Raw genomic sequence first — 23,313 nt, 5'->3', positions numbered from 1 at the left:
AGTTTGCCCACTTTGCAATATACAAATTATATTAAAATGTATGAGTTCAGGGAACCAAGATGAACTGTGATTGTTGTCTGAAAACATAGCTGTGTCAGAACTGCACAATTCAGGGACAGGTGAAATGACAGTGCCATTGTATGTAAAGCTGTTAAATAGTTTATTTGCTCCAAGGAGTGTACAAGCAATAATACGGTATGTGAAACTTCTCTATTTTTAACAGTCAAAATTTAAATAAATTGCCTCTGTGATCACATGCTGGCTGTTTAAATATTTGTGCATAGGCACTCTGAAGAACTGTCTACAAGATATAAGGCATATTCCAAAAGTAAGGTTCAGCTACCAATATTTAGCTGATGGTAGGCCTGAATGAAGTCTTCACATGTAGTGCTGCTTATTGACACTTAAGGCAGCTACTGCAGTGTTGGTTTGATTGAGTAATAGATAGGCAAATTGTTCTTTGTAGGAACCATTCCTCTTGAGGTGGTTCTTCTTATTGAATTAGTTTGTTTTTAACCTTTAAAGTACCAATAACCAAAAACACTGAGAAAAAACCTGAAGCTAATCAATCAGAAGGCAAAATTTTATCGCCCACAAAAATTTAATGACTTCTTTTTCTCTCCTAATCTTGGCAGTAGGAACCACTAAACATTAAATTATTCTTATTGTCACCAAGACTGTTTAGCTGCTTCCTACTTCTTTTTCATATCTGATAGTGTCTGGAAAAACTAACAACTCGTTCTTATTTAATAGTACACAAAAAGTTATTCTTAAGATGGGAAAGAAATATTTATGTACTTGGTAAATGAAGTATATATAACAAAATATTAAAACATATTAATATTAAAACATATTAAAATATAACAAAATATTAAAATTAATTTGTAAGTGCAAACAAATATTCATTCGAAATAATGGTACACTTGTATAACTTTGTTTCAATGAAATTTTTACACAGTTCAACAGTGTATTCCAAACCCGATGCACTGCTACCACTGTCATCGTTTCAACCACACTCGAATGTCTTGTCGACAGCCAGCAAAATGTGTAACCTGTGGTAGGGATGAGCAAGAGGGTGATTGTTTGCCCCTTCTCCCCACTGTATCAACTGCAATGGTGACCATGCCACCTCCTCTTGAGATTGTCCCATGTATCTCGATGAGCAGGCTGCCCAGGAGATGTGGGTAAAGAAAAAAGTGCCTTATCCAGTCGCTCACAAGTTATTGGCTAGTTGCAAACTGTGCGTTCTACCATCTGGCACTTACAGTACTGCTCTTGCTACATCTCGTTCCTCGAAGGACATGGCGATGCAGACATGCGACCTCAGATTCAGCACTGTGGTTGTGAAATTGCCCAGCGTCATGGTGGCATCACTGTCTCCTCGCCCAGTTGTGCAACAAGTCACCATACATTCGCCTCCTGGGGCAAAGTCATCTGCTACACAACCGGCAGGCCAGAAAGGACAGAAGGAATACTCCCATGAAGACTTCCTACATCCCTCCAGCTAATGAACATCAGAGTCTTCCTCTGCTAACTGGAAAGGCTCCGATAAGTCAAACAAAGGCAAGCAGTCTTCTCCTTCACCAACTCGGGGATCCTCTTAGAAAGTGTCGCCACATGGTACCCTTGTCTGGCTGACCTCTGTGTCGCCACTGCGCACTGCCAACCAATTTTCTGCCCCGGACTCTGCAAATCGACAGAGGGAGAATGCCGACGCCTCCGTCAATCTCATGGAGCAGCATCCTCCAGCCTCTGTACCCTGTTGCAGAGAGTCTTTGAAAGCTGGCACTCGGCACTTAATTTTTTCCCTCCTCCCCTTTTGTCATTATGACTCTCCTTCAGTGGAATCTTCATGGCCTTTGATCAAACAAAGAGGATTTGCAGCTGCTCTGAGAACTGCAGCGTCCACTTGTTCTTTGCCTCCAGGACACAAATTGCATCGTCACGACCGCTTTGAGCTCTTGCTTTACTTCCCTATTGGTTGTGACCTTCACCCCAAAGACGGCTTTCCATCTCGTGGGGGTATCATGGTGCTCATATGGAATGATGTTCATAGTCTTCCCATCTCCGTGATTACCCGCCTCCAAGCTGTTGCAGTTCTTCTTTTCCTTCTTCCCTTGACCTTTTCTCTTTGTTCTGTTTACATCCCACTGTCATTTGAAGTCACTAGGGCAGACTTCCTCCAGCTTACTGGGCAGCCAGTGACTTGAATGCCCACCATCTCCTTTGGGGTTCTCCCAGAACCTGTCAGAGAGGTGCCCTCTTGGCTGACCTCAGTCAACTTAACCTCCTCTGCCTTAACACAGGAGCGCCCACTTTGACTCCACGCACACCTATTTCCATTTTTACCTGTCCTACTGCACCGCCCAGCTGCAGCTTGCCCATCATCTCGAGTCGTCCATTCTGACACATACCGTACTTGAGCTACCATTTCCTGTGTGCTATCTGTTATCCGTTTGCTAACTCATTCCCCACCCACATGCACTCCCAAATGGCAGCTTACTAAGGCCGACTGGAGGCTTTACTCCTCCCTGATGACTTTAGACGAACAACATTTCACTAGTTGTGATGACCAGGTAGAATATCTTACAAATGTTATCCTTACTCCCCCAATACATTCCATTCCTCATACTTCTTCTTTATCATGGCATGCCCTGGTCCCTTGGTGGACTGAGGCTTGCTGTGATGCAGTTAGCATGTGGAGATGGGCTCTTCGCGTTTTCAACTGTCATCCTACAACTGCAAACAGCATTCATGATAAACAGTTGCCTGCACGGTGTTGTCATGTTCTTCGGGACAGCAAAAAAGCTAGCTGAATGTCATTCACTTGTTCTTTAATTCTTTAACAGTTCTTCTGTCATGTGGGCCAACCTCTGACAGCTTTCTGGGACCAAGATCCATTTCCCAATTTCCAGCTTGACAGTGGCAGACAAGTGGACCCTGTTGCTACCTCCAACATTTTAGGCCACCATTTTGTGGAGATTTTAAGCTCCTTCCACTATCACCCTGCCTTCCTGCATTGGAAATGAGTGGAGGCAGCTCAGGCGATACCTTGCTCTTCTCAGAATCGGGAGTGCTACAATGCCATATTTGCTATGAGGGATCTAGATCATTCTCTCACTTCATCCCCATCTTCCACCACAGGGCCAGACGATAATCACATTCAAATGTTGCAGCACCTTTCTTTTGCGGGCAAGCACTTTCTTCTTCCTATATGCAACTGCATGTGGACAGAGGGAATGTTTTCCAGGTGTTGGCATGAAGCCACTCTCATACCCATACCTAAGCCCAGTAAGGGAAAACAGCTTCCTTGTAGCTGTTGTCCCATCAAAAATCTGACTGTGGCCATATTTTTCGATTTGCAGCAAGCCTATGACACCTGCTTGAGGACTGGTATCCTCCGTACTCTCTGCACGTGTTGCTTCTGTGCCGCATGCCCCATTACCGTCAGGAATTTTTAGAAGACAGAGTTTTCAAGGTACGTATGGGTCCTGCATTGTTGGAGACATTTATCCAGGAAAACGGTGTGCCTCCAGATTCTTTCCTGAGTGTCTTCCCCTTTGCTTTTGCTATTAACCCTGTAATGGTCTCCCGCCAGGCATCTCTGGCTCCCTTTCCATTGACAATTTTGCTATCTATTGCAGATCTCCATGGACTTTCTCATTGAGTGCCATCTTCAGCAATGTCTTAATCGTCTTTACTCTTGGAGCATCATCAATGGCTTTCGTTTTGTCACTGACAAAACTGCTGTCCTACCGCCTTGACTTTCTCCTCAGCAGATATGAATGCCATTTGTTTGGCATGAATGCCACCCATACTATGCCTTCTTCGTAGATGACTCCTTTGATCGCCAGCATGGTGCGTGTCCCTCTTCTCTGATACCTCCTGGAGTTCACTTTTGGCTCTTCCTCTGGCAGCTTAACTTCACGCTATGTACAGCTTTCCCGGTGGATGTGGACTCTTTACTACCTTGGCTTTGTGTAGCGGCCTGTGTTCACATTGGCCTTCATTTGCTTCCTAAGAACCCTACTCCCGCCACACTCTATTGCCTTCAGTTTCATGACCTTCACACAGAATTTCATGATAGCACCTTAGTGTACAGTGATGGCTCTTGGACTGTTGGGTGTGCCTTCGTCATTGGCACCGACGTTTTTGACATCGGCTTCCTGAACACTGCTCAGTATTTACAGCAGAGCTCTTTGCCCTGTATCAGGCCACACAGTACATTTGGAGACACAGGCTTTTCAATTGCATCATCTGCTCTGACTCTCTCAGTGCCTTTCAAAGCATCTGTGTGCTGTACGCTGTGCAGCCCTTAGTGCAATGGGTCCAGGAAAGCTGTCACTTGCTCATTGGTTGATGGAGCTGCCATGATTATTTATGTGGGTCCCTGGTCGCGTTGGTCTGACAGTAAATGAGACCACTGACACGGCTGCCAAGGCTGCAGTTCTTGTTCCTCAGCCTGCTATTTCTTACATCACCTCCAATAGCCTGTGTGTTGCTGTCTGTCAGCGGATGGTGTCACTTTGGCATCACCACTGGTCCTCCCTTCATGGGAACAAGCTCCGTGTTATTAAGCCTCTCCCAGCAGCTTGGACAACCTTCTCTCATCCCTCTCACTGTGAGATCATTTTAGCCAGGTTGCATATCAACACTGTCTTTTTAGCGATCACCGTTTGTTAAGTGGTGCTCAGAATATATACTAAGATTCTACAACAAATCAATGTCAAGGATTATTGTGTGGTAGTTTTGTGCATCACTTCTACCACCCTTATTGTAAACTGGTGTGACCTGTGCTTTCTTCCAACTATTGGGCACTGTTTTCGTTAGTGATCTGCACTAGTTTATAGTTAGAGGAGGGGCTAATTCGACTGCAAATTCAGAGTATGTTAGATTCAACATAAAACAAAATAAGAGGAAATGCAATGGACGACTGAGGACCTTGTAGGCATCAGCTACAAATCACCAGTATAATTCAGAGATAACATTCCAGACCTCAGGACAAGGATTCATTTACTATCTCCCTACCTATTTCAAAATAGCTACTGCAAACAATTGGCAAAAATATACATGCTTCTCATATTTTATAAAATCTGTATTATCTACTGAAATAGCTGCCTCTGCTTTGGTTTCTACAATATTTGAGTTAAACTCCATCCAGTTATTTCTCTCTGTGTGTGACTAATAAGAAAAAGTGTGTCTATGTTCATAATAGTCAGGCAGTGCATCTCAGAATTTCCTTCCAAATGTTGTCTGGTGAACAATATCTCTCGTCTTAAATCCTGAAGAATTGCTAGCCGAAAGTCTGTTACTTTTTTAAAAAATTCCCCTCGCGAGTCTGTCATTTCAGAGTTGGACTTCCGCATACTTTTTGTACTCAGCTGGGTCATTTCTTGTCTTTGTACACTTTCTAATGTAGTCTTAAAAAATCTCAATTTACTTCACTCTGTGCCTCAACCAGTGGTTTGAGTGATTCAGCCTCTCTCAATTTTTCTTTCTTTCATCTTCCAAAGCTCAAAAGTATTCTTGTTTTTTTTATTTATTTCTGACTTGACTTCAACAGATCTGATACATTCTCTGCTAGCAATATTAGTCATCATTGATGTGTTTTCTGATTGTTTAATGATTATTAGTACTAAGGTCTTAACAAATTTTAACTTTTAATTTAGTTGAATCTAGGGTTATTTGTTTGCTATCTCTATGTAACTGAACATTTTCATCATGATTCACAAATATGGATGAATTGGACACTTAAGCCCTTTTGTCTGTTCAATTAAGCTCTAATCTACACTTTGCATTTGACAAGATAAGGTTCCAATTTAATTTCTTAATTCTTAGTTTTCAGTTTTAATTTCTTGTTACCATTAATTCTTTTTAAGCACATTTTTAATTTGTCAAATATTTGTCTTATTTCTATCACTATTTTTGATAGTTCTAGTTACTTTTATCTAATGAACAATGATTATGGTTAATATTGTTATTATCTTCTTTGTTCCTATTCTGCTGCTACAGTTTAAAAACAGTTCATTTCAATAGGTATTATGATCCCAGTCATTTTCACAATGCCACTTTGAAAATGACTCATTGTGTTTCTGATTTGTCATGTGTGGTCTTGATATCTACAGCAGCAATAGTTGTGGTCCCTGCTCCACAAGTCTGCTCTGGCAGCTTGAACATTGTAGATGATGGCTGCAGCATGTCCACCCCACATGCACATGCAGATTTTGTGTCTGGAATAACAGCATTATGTGAGATTTATTGCCACCATTTGTAACACAAGATGCAGTACTTCTTGACTCCCAAAAATCATTTGACACACTATTATATTAGGACTTATTAAGAAAAGTATGATCATATGGGGTTTCAAACAAAATTTTTGACTGGATTGAGGATTTCTTGTTAGGGAGGATACAGCATGTGACCATGGATGGAGAGTTGACAGATGTAAAAGCAACTACAGGTATGTGCCAGAAAAGTGTATTTGATCCCTTGCTGTCCATATTTTATGTTGGCAACCTGTCGGGCAATATTAATAGTAAACTTGGACAGCTTCACAGCTGATGAATATCAATAATAAAAATGGAAAAAACTGCATAAATTTCAGTAGTGCAATGATTAATAACTTGTCAGTGTTCAGAAAAGTAAAAGTCTGCACTTTACAAATTGCTGAAAACTGACTTCCATGTCAGTTACTCATCATTTGAATCAGTCAGCTTGTACAAATATCTGTAGGGGTATGAAATTCATTGGCAGGCTACTGGAGAAATGCAGTCACAGTACAAAGAATATTACTGACAAAATGCTCTTGTGACCCATGCTAGAATATTGCCAAAATGGGTGGGACCCATACTGAATGCTGAAAAAGTTACTGTCATATGCTTCACGATGTGCCAACTGTCTCACAAAATCCCACTTATACAGATTCAAGAACCACTATTAAGCAAGGAATCTTGTTATATACCTTAGGCTCCTGTGTGTGTGTGTCTCATAAGGCTTGCAAAAACAAGATTAGATGAATTACAGCAGGCACTGAGGCATTTAAGTTGTCACTTTTTCTATGCTTTGTAGGCAAATGGAACGGGAAGAGCCTCCCTCCCCACCTCATATGTGGTACAATGGGTATTTATTTTGACTATGCTCTTTATAGTGGTTTGCAGAATACAAATGTAGGTTTATAAATGATCATCTATCAGATACAGTCAATTCCATATGCATTGTGGTAGTGATCTTTGTCACATAGATAATAAACATTGCTAAAAGGCAGAAAAGCTACAAATTAGTTAAACACTGTGGTCTTAAAGGAACATACTGAAACTTTGTTACAGTTCACCTGTGAGATTAGTAGAACTTCCCCCAGCTGCATAAATTCGATGTAAGTGGCAGGTCATTGCCTTTCTGAGAAATGTAGTAGTGGTATATGCCATGGACGTTGCGGGACACCACAGCCCATGTCGAAAGAAAGCACTGCTTTCCTGGTCAGTGAGTGGGCAGCAAAACAAATGCTAATGGCTAGATGGACCTGTGAATTTGGTCACACACACACACACACACACACGTGTTGGTGTGTCATAGAGAACATGTTGGTGTTTCGTAAAGAATTAATATAGGTTTCTTTCTTCTTGGAACTATTTGTATTCTCTGATTTTCATGTCAGCAAGGTGTGGGTGCTGATTCTTAGACATAATAGTTTTACTTGTTGGTATTCATTTATCATAAGTGTTATGTATTGTCCCTTAGTAATTCATATGTTCCTTCATCAGGAAAAACATACACAATGTTAGGAGACAAAAAAGAACCTGGTATAATACCTCTGACAGTTTCTGCGATGTTTGATGCAATGCAGCGATCAAGTGGACGTGAATTTCTTGTAAGGTAAGCTAAAAAAAAAGTGATATTTGACTCTGCTGAGTTACTGAACTTTATATTCTAGCATTAACTGGTGAAACTGCTTCACAGAAGCATACATATTGTAGGGAGAGAACTGTCTTATTGATTGCTGGCTTATTTGTTGCACTCGTTCAATATTTTAGTGAAGATTAGAGAAATCACAGTATTTTTTACTTACAAGAGTAACTGATGAAGACAGCAAAATAAAAGAATCAGACATAGTTTTAAACTGGAAATTACAGGAGGGAGGGGTGGGGGAGGAGTATGTTAACCTATAACCCTTCAACAGTTAAATACTTGGGTTTACCGTTCGCGATGAATGTCCCTTTCATTGTCACTAACAAGGGAACATTTCCAGGTGTAAATAAGCAATCATGATGAACCTTGTTGGGTATGTAGAGGGGTCAAAATAACGCAATATGTATTTTTTGTTTTTCCTCAGCTGGACTTTTAAGAGGTAAAACATACCCTTAAAGGTAACTGGCATATTAGGTTTCGAGAGAATGTCTTCGAAAAATGATATATAAAATGTTCCATATAAAAGTTGAAATCTGATTAACAGTCTTGGGAACTGTATAATCAACTTTTGTAATAATTTGAGATTTTCCAAAATACTCCACCACCATTAATAAATTTTAAAAAGTTAAAAATTTTGTTACAGCATAAATTAAAGAAGCTTTCGCACCATATACATAGATGTGTAATAAAACTGGTTCCTCAAATACCATTTTTGGAAAGTAAGCTGTACATAATAGGCTGTCGGCATATTTTCAACATACCGAATTGAAATAGCTTAATGTTCATTATTTTTGTAAATAAATTGTGGAGTTGGAAACAGGGTTGTGTCCCAGAAAGGAAATTTTTCAGGAGAGACAAACCATGTTACTAAACAATGGGTTTAAGCATGGTGTAGTGGAATATTTATGTAGCAGTTGACCCCGGGGTGAAATAATATGTCTTAAAACATATTCTAGCCACAGATTGCGGCGAGTAATCCAGTTTGAGTGTACTGGAGATGTGGAGATGACTCTCTCTCTCTCTCTCTCTCTCTCTCTCTCTCTCTCTCTTTTTTTTTTGCATGTGATGTAGATGAGGCAACTAGTGTTCTGTTTGCAGTGGAATAATTGTTATGCAAGTTTATATTATTCATATCTATTGTAGCAATGAAAGCGTGTTTCAAGCATACAGATCTAGTTTCGTGTTTTCTTATTGGAACAGGTCTCAGGACATGGTCTCCGCTCTAGCTCGAAACCCATCTAAAGAGCATGTCTGTTGATGAGACATGATCCCCTGTTATACCAAACAATGCATACAGATATGGTGATTAGATATCTTCAGTAAATGTAATTTGAAAAGTGGACTGATCCCCTTTCCAACTCAATAATTCAATTATTTATTTTATGTATTTTTGTTTTATATTTTAAACTGTTACTGTGATACAAAATAATTACAGTAATGATAATCTGTAAAGAAATGTATGAAAAATAACTTCTTTTACACCACGCACATAAAATAAATGAAATTTCTACAAGTAATATACATTACAGACAACACAACATAAAACAAAATTCAGCAGGATTCTCAAATCGCGGCAGGTGGTCCTCTAAATATCGCGATTTGTACAAGGCATATTTCAATGCACTGGAAAATGTTGGTGAAGAGGATTGATTACATTATAGTGGTGGCAGTTTGATTGTATTGTTTCTCAATTGCAGATTGATATCACAATAATTCAGCAGAACTAAATCTGAAAATCTTTGGACTATATTCTTCCAACATTGTAAGCCATATGCCCCACAGTGTACCTGTGTCATAGAGCCTTCTGGGTCAGCAAATAAGTTTATTGCCCTCAGATACAATGCACAAAACAGTTTTTTCACACTTCACACTGCCCCCCCCCCCCCCTCCCCCTCTCGCCCTCTTTAATACTTTCGAAATAAACTAATAGTGTTTGGTCCAAGAATTTGAGAATCTCTTTCTGAAGCCCCAAATGTTCTTTTGACAGCTTCAGAATCTAATAAACTAACAGTAACTAGGTTGAAACACCATGAAAGAAGTTTCTTTCCCAGTGTGAGGTAAAAATATGTATTATTGATAGCTTCTTGGGGTGACCAATGTGAAAGAATAGATTTGAGCATTGTACCCAAGAACAAGAAAGTTGTTAATCTGGTGATACGAAAAGGCTCAGCGGGACAGGCATATCCATTGGGCATGTATGGCATTCGACGTTGGAAGAACTTTGTGGGGAGATTTCTTGGATCTAGATCTGCTGTATGATTACAATGTCAATCTCCACTTGGGAAACAATATACTCAAGTTGCAGTCACTAGTACCTAATCAGTTCACTTTGCCAAGGTACTCAAATATGTCTGATAGAAATCAGGATATTTATGGGATCGCCTGCCACGATTTGAGAAACCTGCTGAATTTTGTTTTGAATTGTCGTCCGTCATGTGTATTATGTGAGTAAATCTCATTCCTTCTGTGTGCGTTGTGTGTAAAAAAGGTCATGTTTCAATCATTCCTTTATGTATTACCATTATTACAAAGATTTTGTATCATGAGTTCGTTATTATTTTCAATTGATAAAATGCCCATAGGTGAATTGGTAAAATAAAAAACAAAAAATGAATTTAAAACATAAAACAAAAAAATTGGAACGTAAGACAAAAAAATTGGAATTGGAACGTAGGACAAAAAAATTGGAACGTAGGACAAAAAAATTGGAACGTAGGACAAAAAAATTGGAACGTAGGACAAAAAAATTGGAACGTAGGACAAAAAAATTGGAACGTAGGACAAAAAAATTGGAACGTAGGACAAAAAAATTGGAACGTAGGACAAAAAAATTGGAACGTAGGACAAAAAAATTGGAACGTAGGACAAAAAAATTGGAACGTAGGACAAAAAAATTGGAACGTAGGACAAAAAAATTGGAACGTAGGACAAAAAAATTGGAACGTAGGACAAAAAAATTGGAACGTAGGACAAAAAAATTGGAACGTAGGACAAAAAAATTGTAACGTAGGACAAAAAAATTGTAACGTAGGACAAAAAAATTGTAACGTAGGACAAAAAAATTGTAACGTAGGACAAAAAAATTGTAACGTAGGACAAAAAAATTGTAACGTAGGACAAAAAAATTGTAACGTAGGACAAAAAAATTGTAACGTAGGACAAAAAAATTGTAACGTAGGACAAAAAAATTGTAACGTAGGACAAAAAAATTGTAACGTAGGACAAAAAAATTGTAACGTAGGACAAAAAAATTGGAACGTAGGACAAAAAAATTGGAACGTAGGACAAAAAAATTGGAACGTAGGACAAAAAAATTGGAACGTAGGACAAAAAAATTGGAACGTAGGACAAAAAAATTGGAACGTAGGACAAAAAAATTGGAACGTAGGACAAAAAAATTGGAACGTAGGACAAAAAAATTGGAACGTAGGACAAAAAAATTGGAACGTAGGACAAAAAAATTGGAACGTAGGACAAAAAAATTGGAACGTAGGACAAAAAAATTGGAACGTAGGACAAAAAAATTGGAACGTAGGACAAAAAAATTGGAACGTAGGACAAAAAAATTGGAACGTAGGACAAAAAAATTGGAACGTAGGACAAAAAAATTGGAACGTAGGACAAAAAAATTGGAACGTAGGACAAAAAAATTGGAACGTAGGACAAAAAAATTGGAACGTAGGACAAAAAAATTGGAACGTAGGACAAAAAAATTGGAACGTAGGACAAAAAAATTGGAACGTAGGACAAAAAAATTGGAACGTAGGACAAAAAAATTGGAACGTAGGACAAAAAAATTGGAACGTAGGACAAAAAAATTGGAACGTAGGACAAAAAAATTGGAACGTAGGACAAAAAAATTGGAACGTAGGACAAAAAAAACTAGAATAATAATGAACATATATAGATTTGTACATACATTTGATGAATGGAAAAACTGGTAGAAGCTGACCTCGGGGAAGATCAGTTTGGATTCTGTAGAAGTATTGGAACACGTGAGGCAATACTGACCCTACAACTTATCTTAGAAGCTAGATTAAGGAAAGGCAAACCTACATTTCTAGCATTTGTAGACTTAGAGAAAGCTTTTGACAATGTTCACTGGAATACTCTCTTTCAAATTCTGAAGGTGGCAGGGGTAAAATACAGGGAGCAAAAGGCTGTTTACAATTTGTACAGAAACCAGATGGCAGTATAAGAGTTGAGGGACATGAAAGGGAAGCAGTGGTTGGGAAGGGAGTGAGACAGGGTTGTAGCCTATCCACGATGTTATTCAATCTGTATATTGAGCAAGCAGTGAAGGAAACAAAAGAAAAATTCGGAGTAGGTATTAAAATCCATGGAGAAGAAATAAAAACTTTGAGGTTCGCCGATGACATTGTAATTCTGTCAGAGACAGCAAAGGACTTCGAAGAGCAGTTGAACGGAATGGACAGTTCCATGAAAGGAGGGTATAAGATGAACATCAACAAAAGCAAAATGAGGATAATGGAATGTATGCGAATTAAGTCGGGTTATGCTGAGGGAATTAGATTAGGGAATTAGACACGTAAAGTAGTAAAGGAGTTTTGCTATTTGGGGAGCAAAATAACTGAAGATGGTTGAAGTAGAGAGGATATAAAATGTAGACTGGGAATGGCAAGGAAAGAGTTTCTGAAGAAGAGAAATTTGTTAACATAGAGTATTGATTTAAGTGTCAGGAAGTCGTTTCTGAAAGTATTTGTATGGAGTGTAGCCATGTATGGAAGTGAAACATGGATGATAAATAGTTTGGACAAGAAGAGAATAGAAGCTTTTGAAATGTTGTGCTACAGAAGAATGCTGAAGATTAGATGGGTAGATCACATAACTAATGAGGAAGTATTGAATAGGATTGGGGAGAAGAGAAGTTTGTGGCACAACTTGACTAGAAGAAGGGATTGGTTGGTAGGACATATTCTGAGGCATCAAGGGATCACCAATTTAGTATTGGTGGGCAGCATGGAGGGTAAAAATCGTAGAGGGAGACCAAGAGATGAATATGCTAAACAGATTCAGAAGGATGTAGGTTGCAGTAGGTACTGGGAGATGAAGCAGCTTGCACAGGATAGAGTAGCATGGAGAGCTGCATCAAACCAGTCTCAGGACTGAAGACCACAACAACAACATATAGATTTTAACTGGGCATACTGAAAATACTCAGACAGCACAGAAGTGTACAGCTTACTTCCAAAAAATGGTATTTCAGAAACCAGCTTTATTACACATAGATGTATGTGGCTTGAAAGTTTCCTGTTGCAACAAAAGTTTTTATTTTTCAAAATAATTAATTCTAAAAAATGATGATGAGGGTGGGGTATTGCAAAATTTAACATTATTTCAAAAGCTGACTTTCAAAAATGTTAATTATATTACAACTTTTATATGAAATTCATTTTTGTATACAAACAATGGAAAATCAAGGATTGAATGTAACAACATTATGAAAAGGATAGTTGCTACTTACCATATGATGGAGATGCTAAATTGCTGATAGGCACAAGAAAAAGACTACAGAATGAAATGTTCACTCTGCAGCGGAGCGTGTGGTCATATGAAACTTCCTGGCAGATTAAAACTGTGTGCCGGACTGAGTTCGAGTCTTGGTTGGGCACACAGTATTAATCTGCCAGGAAGTTTCAACAAAAACACTGTCGGAAAGTGAGCTTTTGACCAGCAAGGCCTAGACAAAAAGTCTTTCTTTCTTTATTTCTTTCTTTGTTTCCTCCTATCCTTCCTTCACGTTGACATTTGAGGTTCCTCTTTGTTTCTTGTTTCTCCCTGTGTTCTCCTAAAGGCCAACCCATGTGTCTGGCGTGTAACAGATGATTGTGTAATGCGTAATTCCCAGCCCCAGGTTGACAGGTGAGGTACCTCTGGTAAGTTCCAATCCCAGAGAAAGGTGATTTCCTGATCTGCTACTTTCCCAAATTGCCAGTTAGTTCCTCTGTCAGGAGTCTGGGAGGTGTGAACGATCACCTAAGGCAGGTGAGCGTGTCCTGCCAAAACCTAGCCAAATGTGTTATTTGTGGTTGGGATGCTCATGTGGGCGATTGTCCACCTCGTTATCCCTGCTGTATTAATTGCAGTGGCAACCAGGCAGCCTCATCCTGAGAATTTCCCATGTATCTTGATGAGCGGGCCATCCAGGAAATCTGGGTGGAGGAAAAAGTGACTTACCCTGTCACTTGCAAGCTGTTGGCTAGTCGAAAGCCCAGCGTTTCACCATATGGCACTTACAGTACTGTTCTTGCTACACCTTGTTCCACAATGGACATGGCCACGCAGACTTGAGACCTCAAATTCAGCACCACAGTTGTAAAATCGCTCAGTGTCATGGTAGCATACCTGTCTCCTCCTCCTCCTCCTCCTCCTACAGCTGTGAAACGAGCCACTATATTTTCACCTCAGGTGGCAAAAATCACTTGCTACACAACTGGCAGGCCAGAAAGGATAGAAGGAATACTAACACGAAGACTTTTTATGTCCCTATAACCAACAGACGTTTGAGTCTTCATCTGCCAACCGCAAAGGCTCCAAGAAATCAAGCAAAGGCAAACGGTCTTTTCCTCCGCTGGCTCAGAGATCGTCTTCAAAGGTGTCGTGTGGTATCCTCACGCAGCTAACCTCCGTTCTGCCTGCGTGCATTGCCAACCATTTTTCTGGCCTGGAATTCACTGACCAACCGAGGGAGAATGCAGACACCTCTGTAGATGGCATGGAGCAACATCCTCCAGCCTCTGCACCCTGTTGCAGCGAATTTTCAAAGGCTGGCATTCGGCAGCTGCCGAGGTGATAACACTTCATTTTTTCCCTCGTCTTCTTTCCCAGTCACGACTTCGCCAATGGAACATTCACAGCCTTAGATCCACCAAGGAGGAATCACAGCTGTCCTTGTAATCTCAGTGTTTGCTTGTTTCCTGCCTCCAGGAAACAAAATTGCGTCACCACGACTGCTTTGATGTCTCGCATTTCTTTCTGGTCCACTTTGACCTCCCTCCCCCCTCTCTCCCACCCCCCTCTCCACCCTTTTCCCGCCCTCATTCCCCAGAGGGCGACATTCTATCTGCTGGGGGAGTCATGCTCCTCATTCAGGATGACTTTGATAGTCTGACCATCTCACTGAACACCCGGCTGCAAGCTGTTGCAGTCCACATTTTCCTTCCTCGCTTCAGTTTTTCCCATTTTACTGTCTACATTCCTCCGTCACTCGGTGTCACCAGGGCAGATTTTCTCCAGCTTATTGGTCAACTCCCTCACCCCTGTTTGTCGCTCTGTCGCTTTAAAGTGCACCATCCCCTTTTGGGCTCTCTCAGAACGCATCAGAGAGGTGCCCTCTTGTTTGATCTTCTCAGTCAGCTCAACCTCGTCTGCCTTAACACTGGAGCACCCACATATCTTTCAGACTCCACGCACACCTATTCCGTTCTGGACCTATCCTTCTGCACTGCCAGCTTGCCCGTCACCTCTAGTGGACCATTATCTCTGACATGCACTTGAAGTGACAATTTCCCATGTGCTAGCTGTTTGCTGACTGCTACCCGACCTACATGTAAACCCAATTGGCAGCTTTCTAAGGCTGACTGGAGGCTTTGTTCCTCCTTGGTGACCCTGCTCTTTTAACTGTCATTCTATGATGGCAAACTGCATCTGTTGTAAACAGTTGCGTGTGCAGTGTCATCGTATTCTTCAGAATAGCAAAAATGCTAGCTGGATCTAATTTACTAATTGTTTTAACATTTCCATTTCCTCTTCCATCATGTGGGCCAACCTGTGATGGCTCTCTGGGACTAAGATCCATTCTCCAGTTTCGCTCTGACTGCAGCAGATTATGTCATTGTGAACCCTATTGTTATCACCAACGCCTTGGGCCTCTAATTTGTGGAGATTTCAAATTCCACCCACCATCACCCTGCCGTCCTCCATCAGAAACAAGTGGAGGACACTTGAGACACTTCTCCTCTCAGAATCGTAAACACTTCAATGCCACCTTTACTGTGAGGGAGCTAGATCATGCTCTCACCCCTCCTGATTGTATGCCCCAAGGCCGGACAATGTTACAGCACCTTTCGTTTGCAGGCCAGCGCTTTCTTCTGCACCTGTACAACTGCATCTGAGCAGAGGGCATGTTTCTCGGATGTTGGCATGAAGCCACTATCATACCCATACCTAAGCCCGGTAATAACAAACACCTTCCTTTTTGCTATCGCTCCATTTCTCTCAACAGCTATGTTTACAAGGTGATGGAATGTACGATTCATGCCCAGCTGGTACGGTGGCTCGAACCTCGAAATTTACTAACCACTGAAAAGTATGGATTTTGAGCACACCATTCTGCAGTTGACCATCTCATCACTTTGTCCACCCATGTTGTGAATGGTTTTCTGCAGAAATCACAGACTGTGGCCATGTTTTTTGATTTGCAGAAAACCTATGGCACCTGCTGGAAATTAGATTAGATGTACTTTCATTCCAATTGATCCGTAGTGAGGTGGTCCTCCAGGATGTAGAACATGTCAGAAAAACAATAATACGAGCTCTAAAAAGTATCCGACCTTTGATTTTCCCGTGTAAAATAGAGATGATAGTGCGGCACCACTGTACACAGGAAATGAAGAGACCTATGTGTGCATGCGTGAATTTGGTCCACGCCTTCCAGCACGTCAGTCACTGCCTGTTGGTCACTGAGTGAGGTGCTACACAATGTGTTCATCGGATTACCGATTCTCTCAAGATGATTGAATGCGTTGAGCAACGATACTGCATTAAATTTTGTCAAAACCTTGGTAATTCTCGAGGTGAAACAATTTGTAAGATTCAGCAGGTGTTTGGAGAAGATGTGATGGGTGTAACACGAATTAAGGAGTGGTTCAACTGATTCACAGTAGTGGAGAATGACCGGCGTTCTGGCAGGCTCCAAACTGCTTGGAGTGCAGCTGTTGTTGAGAGGGTGCAAAATTTGATGATGGCAGATTGTCGTTTGACCATGCGGGAGATTGCCCTGGAGGTTGAAATGAGTAAAGATTCTGCACATGCAATTTTGCATGATGATTTGAACATGCACAGAGTGACTGCAAAATTCATGCCCAAGTAGTTGTCGCCAGAACGAAAATACCTCCGTTTTGATGTTGCATAGGACGTTCTGGACACCACCAACACTGATTCTGGGTTTCTGAACACTGTGCTAACTGGAGATAAGTCATGGGTGTACAGGTACGACCCAGAAACAGAAAGACAGTTGTGGCAATGGAAGCATCCCGAGTCTCCAAGGCCGAAGAAAGTGCAGCAGGTGTGAAGCAAAATCAAGGTGATGCTGACTGTCTTCTTTGATGTCTGTGGAATTGTATGTCACGAATATGCACCAGAAGGACAGTGACAAAGGAGTACTATCAAGATGTTCTCCAGCGACTCCGTGATGCAGTTCGGCACAAAAGACCAGACATGTGGACGGCGAAAAACTGGCAACGGCATCACAACAACGCCCCTGCACAATCATCCCACTTGATCCAAAATTTCTTGGCCAAACATGGAATTACAGCCGTTCGCCAACCTCCCTACTCTCCAGACATGGCTCCTTGCAATTTCTGGTTGTTTCCAAAATTGAAGACGCCACTGAAAGGACCTCATTTTGATAGAAGAGAAGAGATAACGTGGAACACGACAACGTAGCTGAACATCATTCCAAAGAAGACTTCCAAAGGTGTTACCAGCAGTGGAAGGATCGGTGGGCTAAATGTGTGCAAGCACAAGGGGCCTACTTTGAAGGGGATTAGGGTCCCAACCCCATCAGGTATTCGAAACATTTTTTTCTGGCCAAAGGTCGGATACTTTTTAGACAGGCCTCGTACATATCAAATATTTAAAACTAAAACAAATAAGCTAATGTACCTTTCACAGGTCGCAAGTGGAATGACCACCATATTTTTTTTTTTTGAACGGTATAAGAAAGGATCATTTTACAACACTCATTTACTTAAATCACATTAATGCACTGAATTTAAAATTAAATTTTTTTTTAAGTTTTATTTATGCGGACACACACACACACACACACACACACACACACACACACACACACACACACACACACAGAGTTGGTTCTACTGACAAGGGAACCTCCCCATCGCACCCCCCTCAGATTTAGTTATAAGTTGGTACAGTGGATAGGCCTTGAAAAACTGAACACAGATCAATCGACAAAACAGGAAGAAGTTGTGTGGAACTATGAAAAAAATAAGCAAAACATACAAACTGAGAAGTCCATGCGCAATATAGGCAACATCAAGGACAGGTGTTAGCTCAGGAGCGCCGTGGTCCCATGGTTAGCGTGAGCAGCTGCGGAGTGAGAGGTCCTTGGTTCAAGTCTTCCCTCGAGTGAAAAGTTTAATTTTTTATTTTCAGACAATTATCAAAGTTCAGGCACTCACACATAATCAATTTTGCTCTCCAAAATTCCAGGACATGTTCAGATTAGCTTGGACATATGCAGGATTTGACGGTCTACACAAGAAAAAATTTGAAAACGTTAAAACCGTTAAAAAACATATGTTTTGACAGAGCACAGGGAAAAGTGTGCGACTGTGAAACTGTTGCATTCATTTGTTGCAGTTTATGTGACACACTCCTATGTTTTCGTCACTTTTTTGGGAGTGATTACCACATCCACAAGAAAACCTAAATCGGGCAAGGTAAAACCCATTCGCCAGGTGTACAAGTTAGGTGGGTCGACAACATATTCCTGTCATGTGACGCACATGCCGTTACCAGTGTCATATAGAATATATCAGACATGTTTTCCTGTGGAGGAATCGGTTGACCTATGACCTTGCGATCAAATGTTTTCGATTCCCATTGGAGAGGCACGTCCTTTCGTCTACTAATCGCACGGTTTTGCGGTGCGGTTGCAAAACACAGACACTAAACTCATTACAGTGAACAGAAATGTCAATGAACGAATGGACAGATCATAACTTTGCGAAAATAAACTTTTCACTCGAGGGAAGACTTGAACCAAGGACCTCTCGTTCCGCAGCTGCTCACGCTAACCACGGGACCACAGCGCTCCTGGGCTCACACCTGTCCTTGATGTTGCCTATCTTGCGCGTGGACTACTCAGTTTGTATATTTTGCTTAATTTTTTCATAGTTCCACACAACTTCTTCCTGTTTTCTCGATTGACCTGTGTTCAGTTTTTCAAGGCCTATCCACTGTGCCAACTTATAACTAAATCTAAGGGGGGTGCGATGGGGAGGTTCCCTTGAGAGGAATTCATCAATGGAGTAGCAGGAGTTGGCCACCAATAAATCCTTTGGGATTATCTTAAACTGAATTTCATTGGTTGTTAAGCTTTTTATGGCTGCTGGCAAGTTATTGAAAATGTGTGTTCCTGAATCATACGCACCTTTTTGTGCAAGAGTAAATGACTTTAAAACCTTGTGAAGATTATTCTTATTTCTAGTATTGATTCCATCAACTGAGCTGTTGGTTTGAAAAAGTGATACATTTTAATGAGAAATTTCATAAAGGAATAAATATATTGGGAAGCAGTAGTTAGTATCCCTAGTTCCCTAAACAGGCCTATGCAGGATGTTCTTGAGTTCACCCCACATATAATTCTTACTGCCCATTTTTGTGCCCAGAAAACTTTAGCTTGGTTTGATGAATTACCCAAAAAAAAAAATCCCAAATGACATTATGGAGTGAAAGTAATCATAGTATGCCAGCTTTTTCATTTTTATGTCCCCTATGTCTGACAGAATTCGCATTGCAAATAGAGATTTGTTTAGGCGCTTCAGCAGTTCTATGGTGCCCTCCTCCCAGTTGAAATTATCATCAACCTGTAATCCCAAGAAGTTAACACTGTCCACTTCTTCTATCTGCTTGTCATCACACATTAGGCATATACTTGTGGGGCACCTCTTACAAGTTCTGAACTGCATGTAATGTGTTTTTTCAAAGTTTAGTGACAAAGAATTGGCTAGGAACCAGTGATTAATATCCACAAATATTTTACTAGCTGATCTTTCTAAGACGGCACTTGATTTGCTATTTATTGTAATGTTTGTAGCATTGGCAAACAAAACAAACTTGACATTGGGTAATGATACTGATGAAAGGTCATTGATATACACAAGAAAAAGTGAGGGGCCCTAAGATGGAACCTTGTGGGACCCCACATGTAATTAGTTACCAATTGGATGATGCCTGATAGCTTAATACATGACTTTTTCCTAATAACACCCTTTGTTTCCTACCAGAGATATAAGATTTGAACCATTTTGCAGCATTTCCTGTTACACCATAATATTCTAATCTACTTAGAAGGATATTGTTATTTACACAGTCAAATGCCTTTGATAGAGCACAAAATATACCAGATGCCTGAAATTTTTTGTGTAATGAATTAAGTACATTTTCACTGTAAGTATAGATACCCTTCTCAATATCAGAACCCTTTAGAAATCCGAACTGTGACTTTGACAGTATGTTATTTGTGATAAGATGGATATAAGGCCAATTGTACATTACCTTTTCTAAAATTTTTGAGAATGCTACCAAAAGTGAAATTGGACGGAAATTTGATGCTATTTCTTTATCTCTCTTCTTACACAGTGGCTTAATTTCAGCATAATTCAACCATTCAGGAAATATTCCACTGATAAATGACCAGTTACACAGATAGCTTAATATGTTACTTAAATCAGAATCACATTCTTTAAATAACTTTGTTGATATTTCATCATACCCACTAGATGTTTTTGACTTTAAAGATTTTATGATGGACGTTATTTCTGCTGGGGTAGTGAGGGTCAAATTCATATTATGGAAGTTACTTGAAAATGTCCTATCTGAGGTAACACATGGTAGCATCTACAGAACCTGACAACCCCATCTTTTCAGCAACGGTTATAAAATGTTTGTTAAAAAGTTCTGCAACACTATACACATCTATCACCGCTGTATCATTTACTCTTAATGCTATTTGTCCCTCTTCGTGTGTGGTTCTGCCAGTCTCCTCCTTCACTATATCCCATATTGTCTTTATTTTGTTATCTGATATGACTATCTTTTCTTTGTAATATATTTGCTTTTATGTCCATATTACAGTCTTTAATAGTTTGCAGTATTTCTTGTAATGTGCTATAGCATCAGCATCAAAACTGTTTCGGATTGACAGATACAGTTTTCTTTTTATTTTACAAGATACCTCTATTCCTTAAGTCCATGGCTTCTTTGTAGACTCTGCTCTGACCTTGGCTGGTTTTAGGGGTAAACAGTGTTCAAATAAGGTAAGCACTTTATTAGCAAAAGTGTTATATTTTTCATCCATGTCATGAGCACTGTACACATCACTCCAGTGAATGTCTCTGAGGAGTGTACTAAAAAAATTAAATTTTGGCTTATTGATTACCCTGTTGAGTTCACATTTTCAGATTTTATATCATGTTCAGTAATAACATTTAACAGAAGGAACTGCATGTCATGGTCTGAAAGGCCATTGACTATTGGTTTTGTAATATAATTTTGTTCATTTGACTTTTCTATAAAGATATTATCAATGGCTGTTTGTGAGCAATTGCATACTCTAGTTGGGAACTTTACAGTGGGAATTAAGTTGAATGAGTGTTACTAACTCAAATAAGGTTTGAAGATGATGACTCCCTTCTGCACGCTGCCAAACAGTGGCTCCAACAGGTTGGTCCAGAATTTTACCGTGCAGATATACAGGCGCTGGTTCCAAGATGGTGTAAGGCTGTTGAGAGGGATGGAAATTATGTGGAGAAATGAAAATATTGTTCCTAAAGGATGTATCTACACACTGTAAAACTTTCAAACAAGTAAAATAAAAGATGGATTTAAAAAAAAAAAAAATTAGTGTGCATTTCTTTTGGAGTGAGCCTCGCAGATTTGATCTGTTGCTTCAGTTAGAAACTGGTGAGCCTCAAGCAGTTGCAGGTGTAGACAGGGCACAACAAACTTTCAGCACCAAATTGAAAAGCAAGAATGTAGGGAAATCAGTAAAGAGAAAGAAAGTATTTTCTTAGGTAGTTCCAAAGGAAGAGGTGTGGCCAATAAAGGGAGAGTCTTTAAGGAAATCTACATTGAAGTCTCCAGCAACCACCATTTCTTTGCTTTTGGTCGTTAAATGGACCAGTACAGCTTCAAGGTGGTTTATGAACAGATTAAAGTTACTTGCAGGTGCTCGATATACAGTTCATATTATGAAAGATTTTTTTATGAAATTATACTTATGTTTCACATGCTTCCATATGCTGTTCTAGGCAAAATTTATGAATGTCTATGTTCTTAAATGTAGGACTGTTCCTGACGAATGTGGCAACTCCTCCTTTCTCTATTTCTGCTCTACAAAAGTGAGATGCTAACCTAAATTCTGTAACACTTAAAAGTTCTGTACCAGTTGTCACATGATGTTCAGAGAGGCAGATTGTCAGCTAGGTTTGAGGACTCTAATTCATCTGTGCAGATAATTAATTCATTAATTTTATTTCTCAGTCCTTGAATATTTTGATGCAATAAAGATAGCTGACATTAAAATTGGGTAGAGTTGAAATTTCTACTGATTGATGAAAATTCTTAACGAATAGCTGTTTATGCTGATTTAATAAGCTAGAAATATGGTTTTTGGTTTCTTTCTCAAACTGAAGGTTTGTCTCAGTCCTAAGCTCTCTTAAAACTTGGTTTCTTTCTGTCCTCCCTACCCTAAAAAGAGGTCTTTTCTTAACCCTAAAACCACTGGTATTGTATCACTCATGATAGTGCCTCTCACCTTTAACTTTCCTGCTATTTTCCCAGCCAGTTTACCCTTCCCTTTCCTGTTGAGGTGAAGGCCATGCCTAGTATAATCCCACCTATTGAAAGAATCAACAGGAACCACACCAATGTGTGACCTTTCACCCAACATAAGCAGCCATTCCAACTCCAAATTAACTCTCCTGACAGAAGAGTTCAAATGAGGTTGGTCATCACACCCAAGAACAGATACAAACTCAACACTAACATGCTTCAATGCTGAAGCAATCTTTGCCAGGTCACACTCTATACTGTACCCAGGATCTCTGTCAGCTCTGTTACCTGGCCCACCCACTATAACCATGATGTCTTCTTTTGCGAAATCTTTGCGAAGTGGTCCTAAAACATCTGTCACCTGTTTCAGACCAGCACTAGGTTTAAAAAAATTGTTGACCTGGTATTCTGATACTAGTTCGTCCTGCAAAAGTTGGCCAACACCTCTTCCTTTGGAACTACCTAAGAAAATACTTTTTCTCTTTACTGATTTCCCTACACTCTTGCTTTTCAATTTGGTGCTGAAAGTTTGTTGTGCCCTGTCTACACCTGCAACTGCTTGAGGCTCACCAGTTTCTAACTGAA

At 40.0% G+C, this 23,313-nt stretch overlaps 1 protein-coding gene across 2 annotated transcripts in view; it reads left to right on the top strand.

Moving 5' to 3' along the window:
• LOC124616124 (kinesin-like protein KIN-7M, chloroplastic) overlaps positions 1–23,313 on the top strand; it is a 276,601-nt gene that overhangs the window by 26,297 nt on the left and 226,991 nt on the right. For both annotated transcript variants that reach the window (XM_047144390.1, XM_047144391.1), the window contains one exon: positions 7,761–7,872. In XM_047144390.1, coding sequence (XP_047000346.1) covers positions 7,761–7,872 — 112 coding nt within the window. The remainder of the gene's footprint in view (positions 1–7,760; positions 7,873–23,313) is intronic.

Source organism: Schistocerca americana, chromosome 5 (genome assembly GCF_021461395.2).
Source record: "Schistocerca americana isolate TAMUIC-IGC-003095 chromosome 5, iqSchAmer2.1, whole genome shotgun sequence".
Classification (NCBI taxonomy): domain Eukaryota; kingdom Metazoa; phylum Arthropoda; class Insecta; order Orthoptera; family Acrididae; genus Schistocerca; species Schistocerca americana.
The sequence above is the reverse complement of the archived record's forward strand: the minus strand, read 5'-3'. Positions and strand labels throughout refer to the sequence as shown.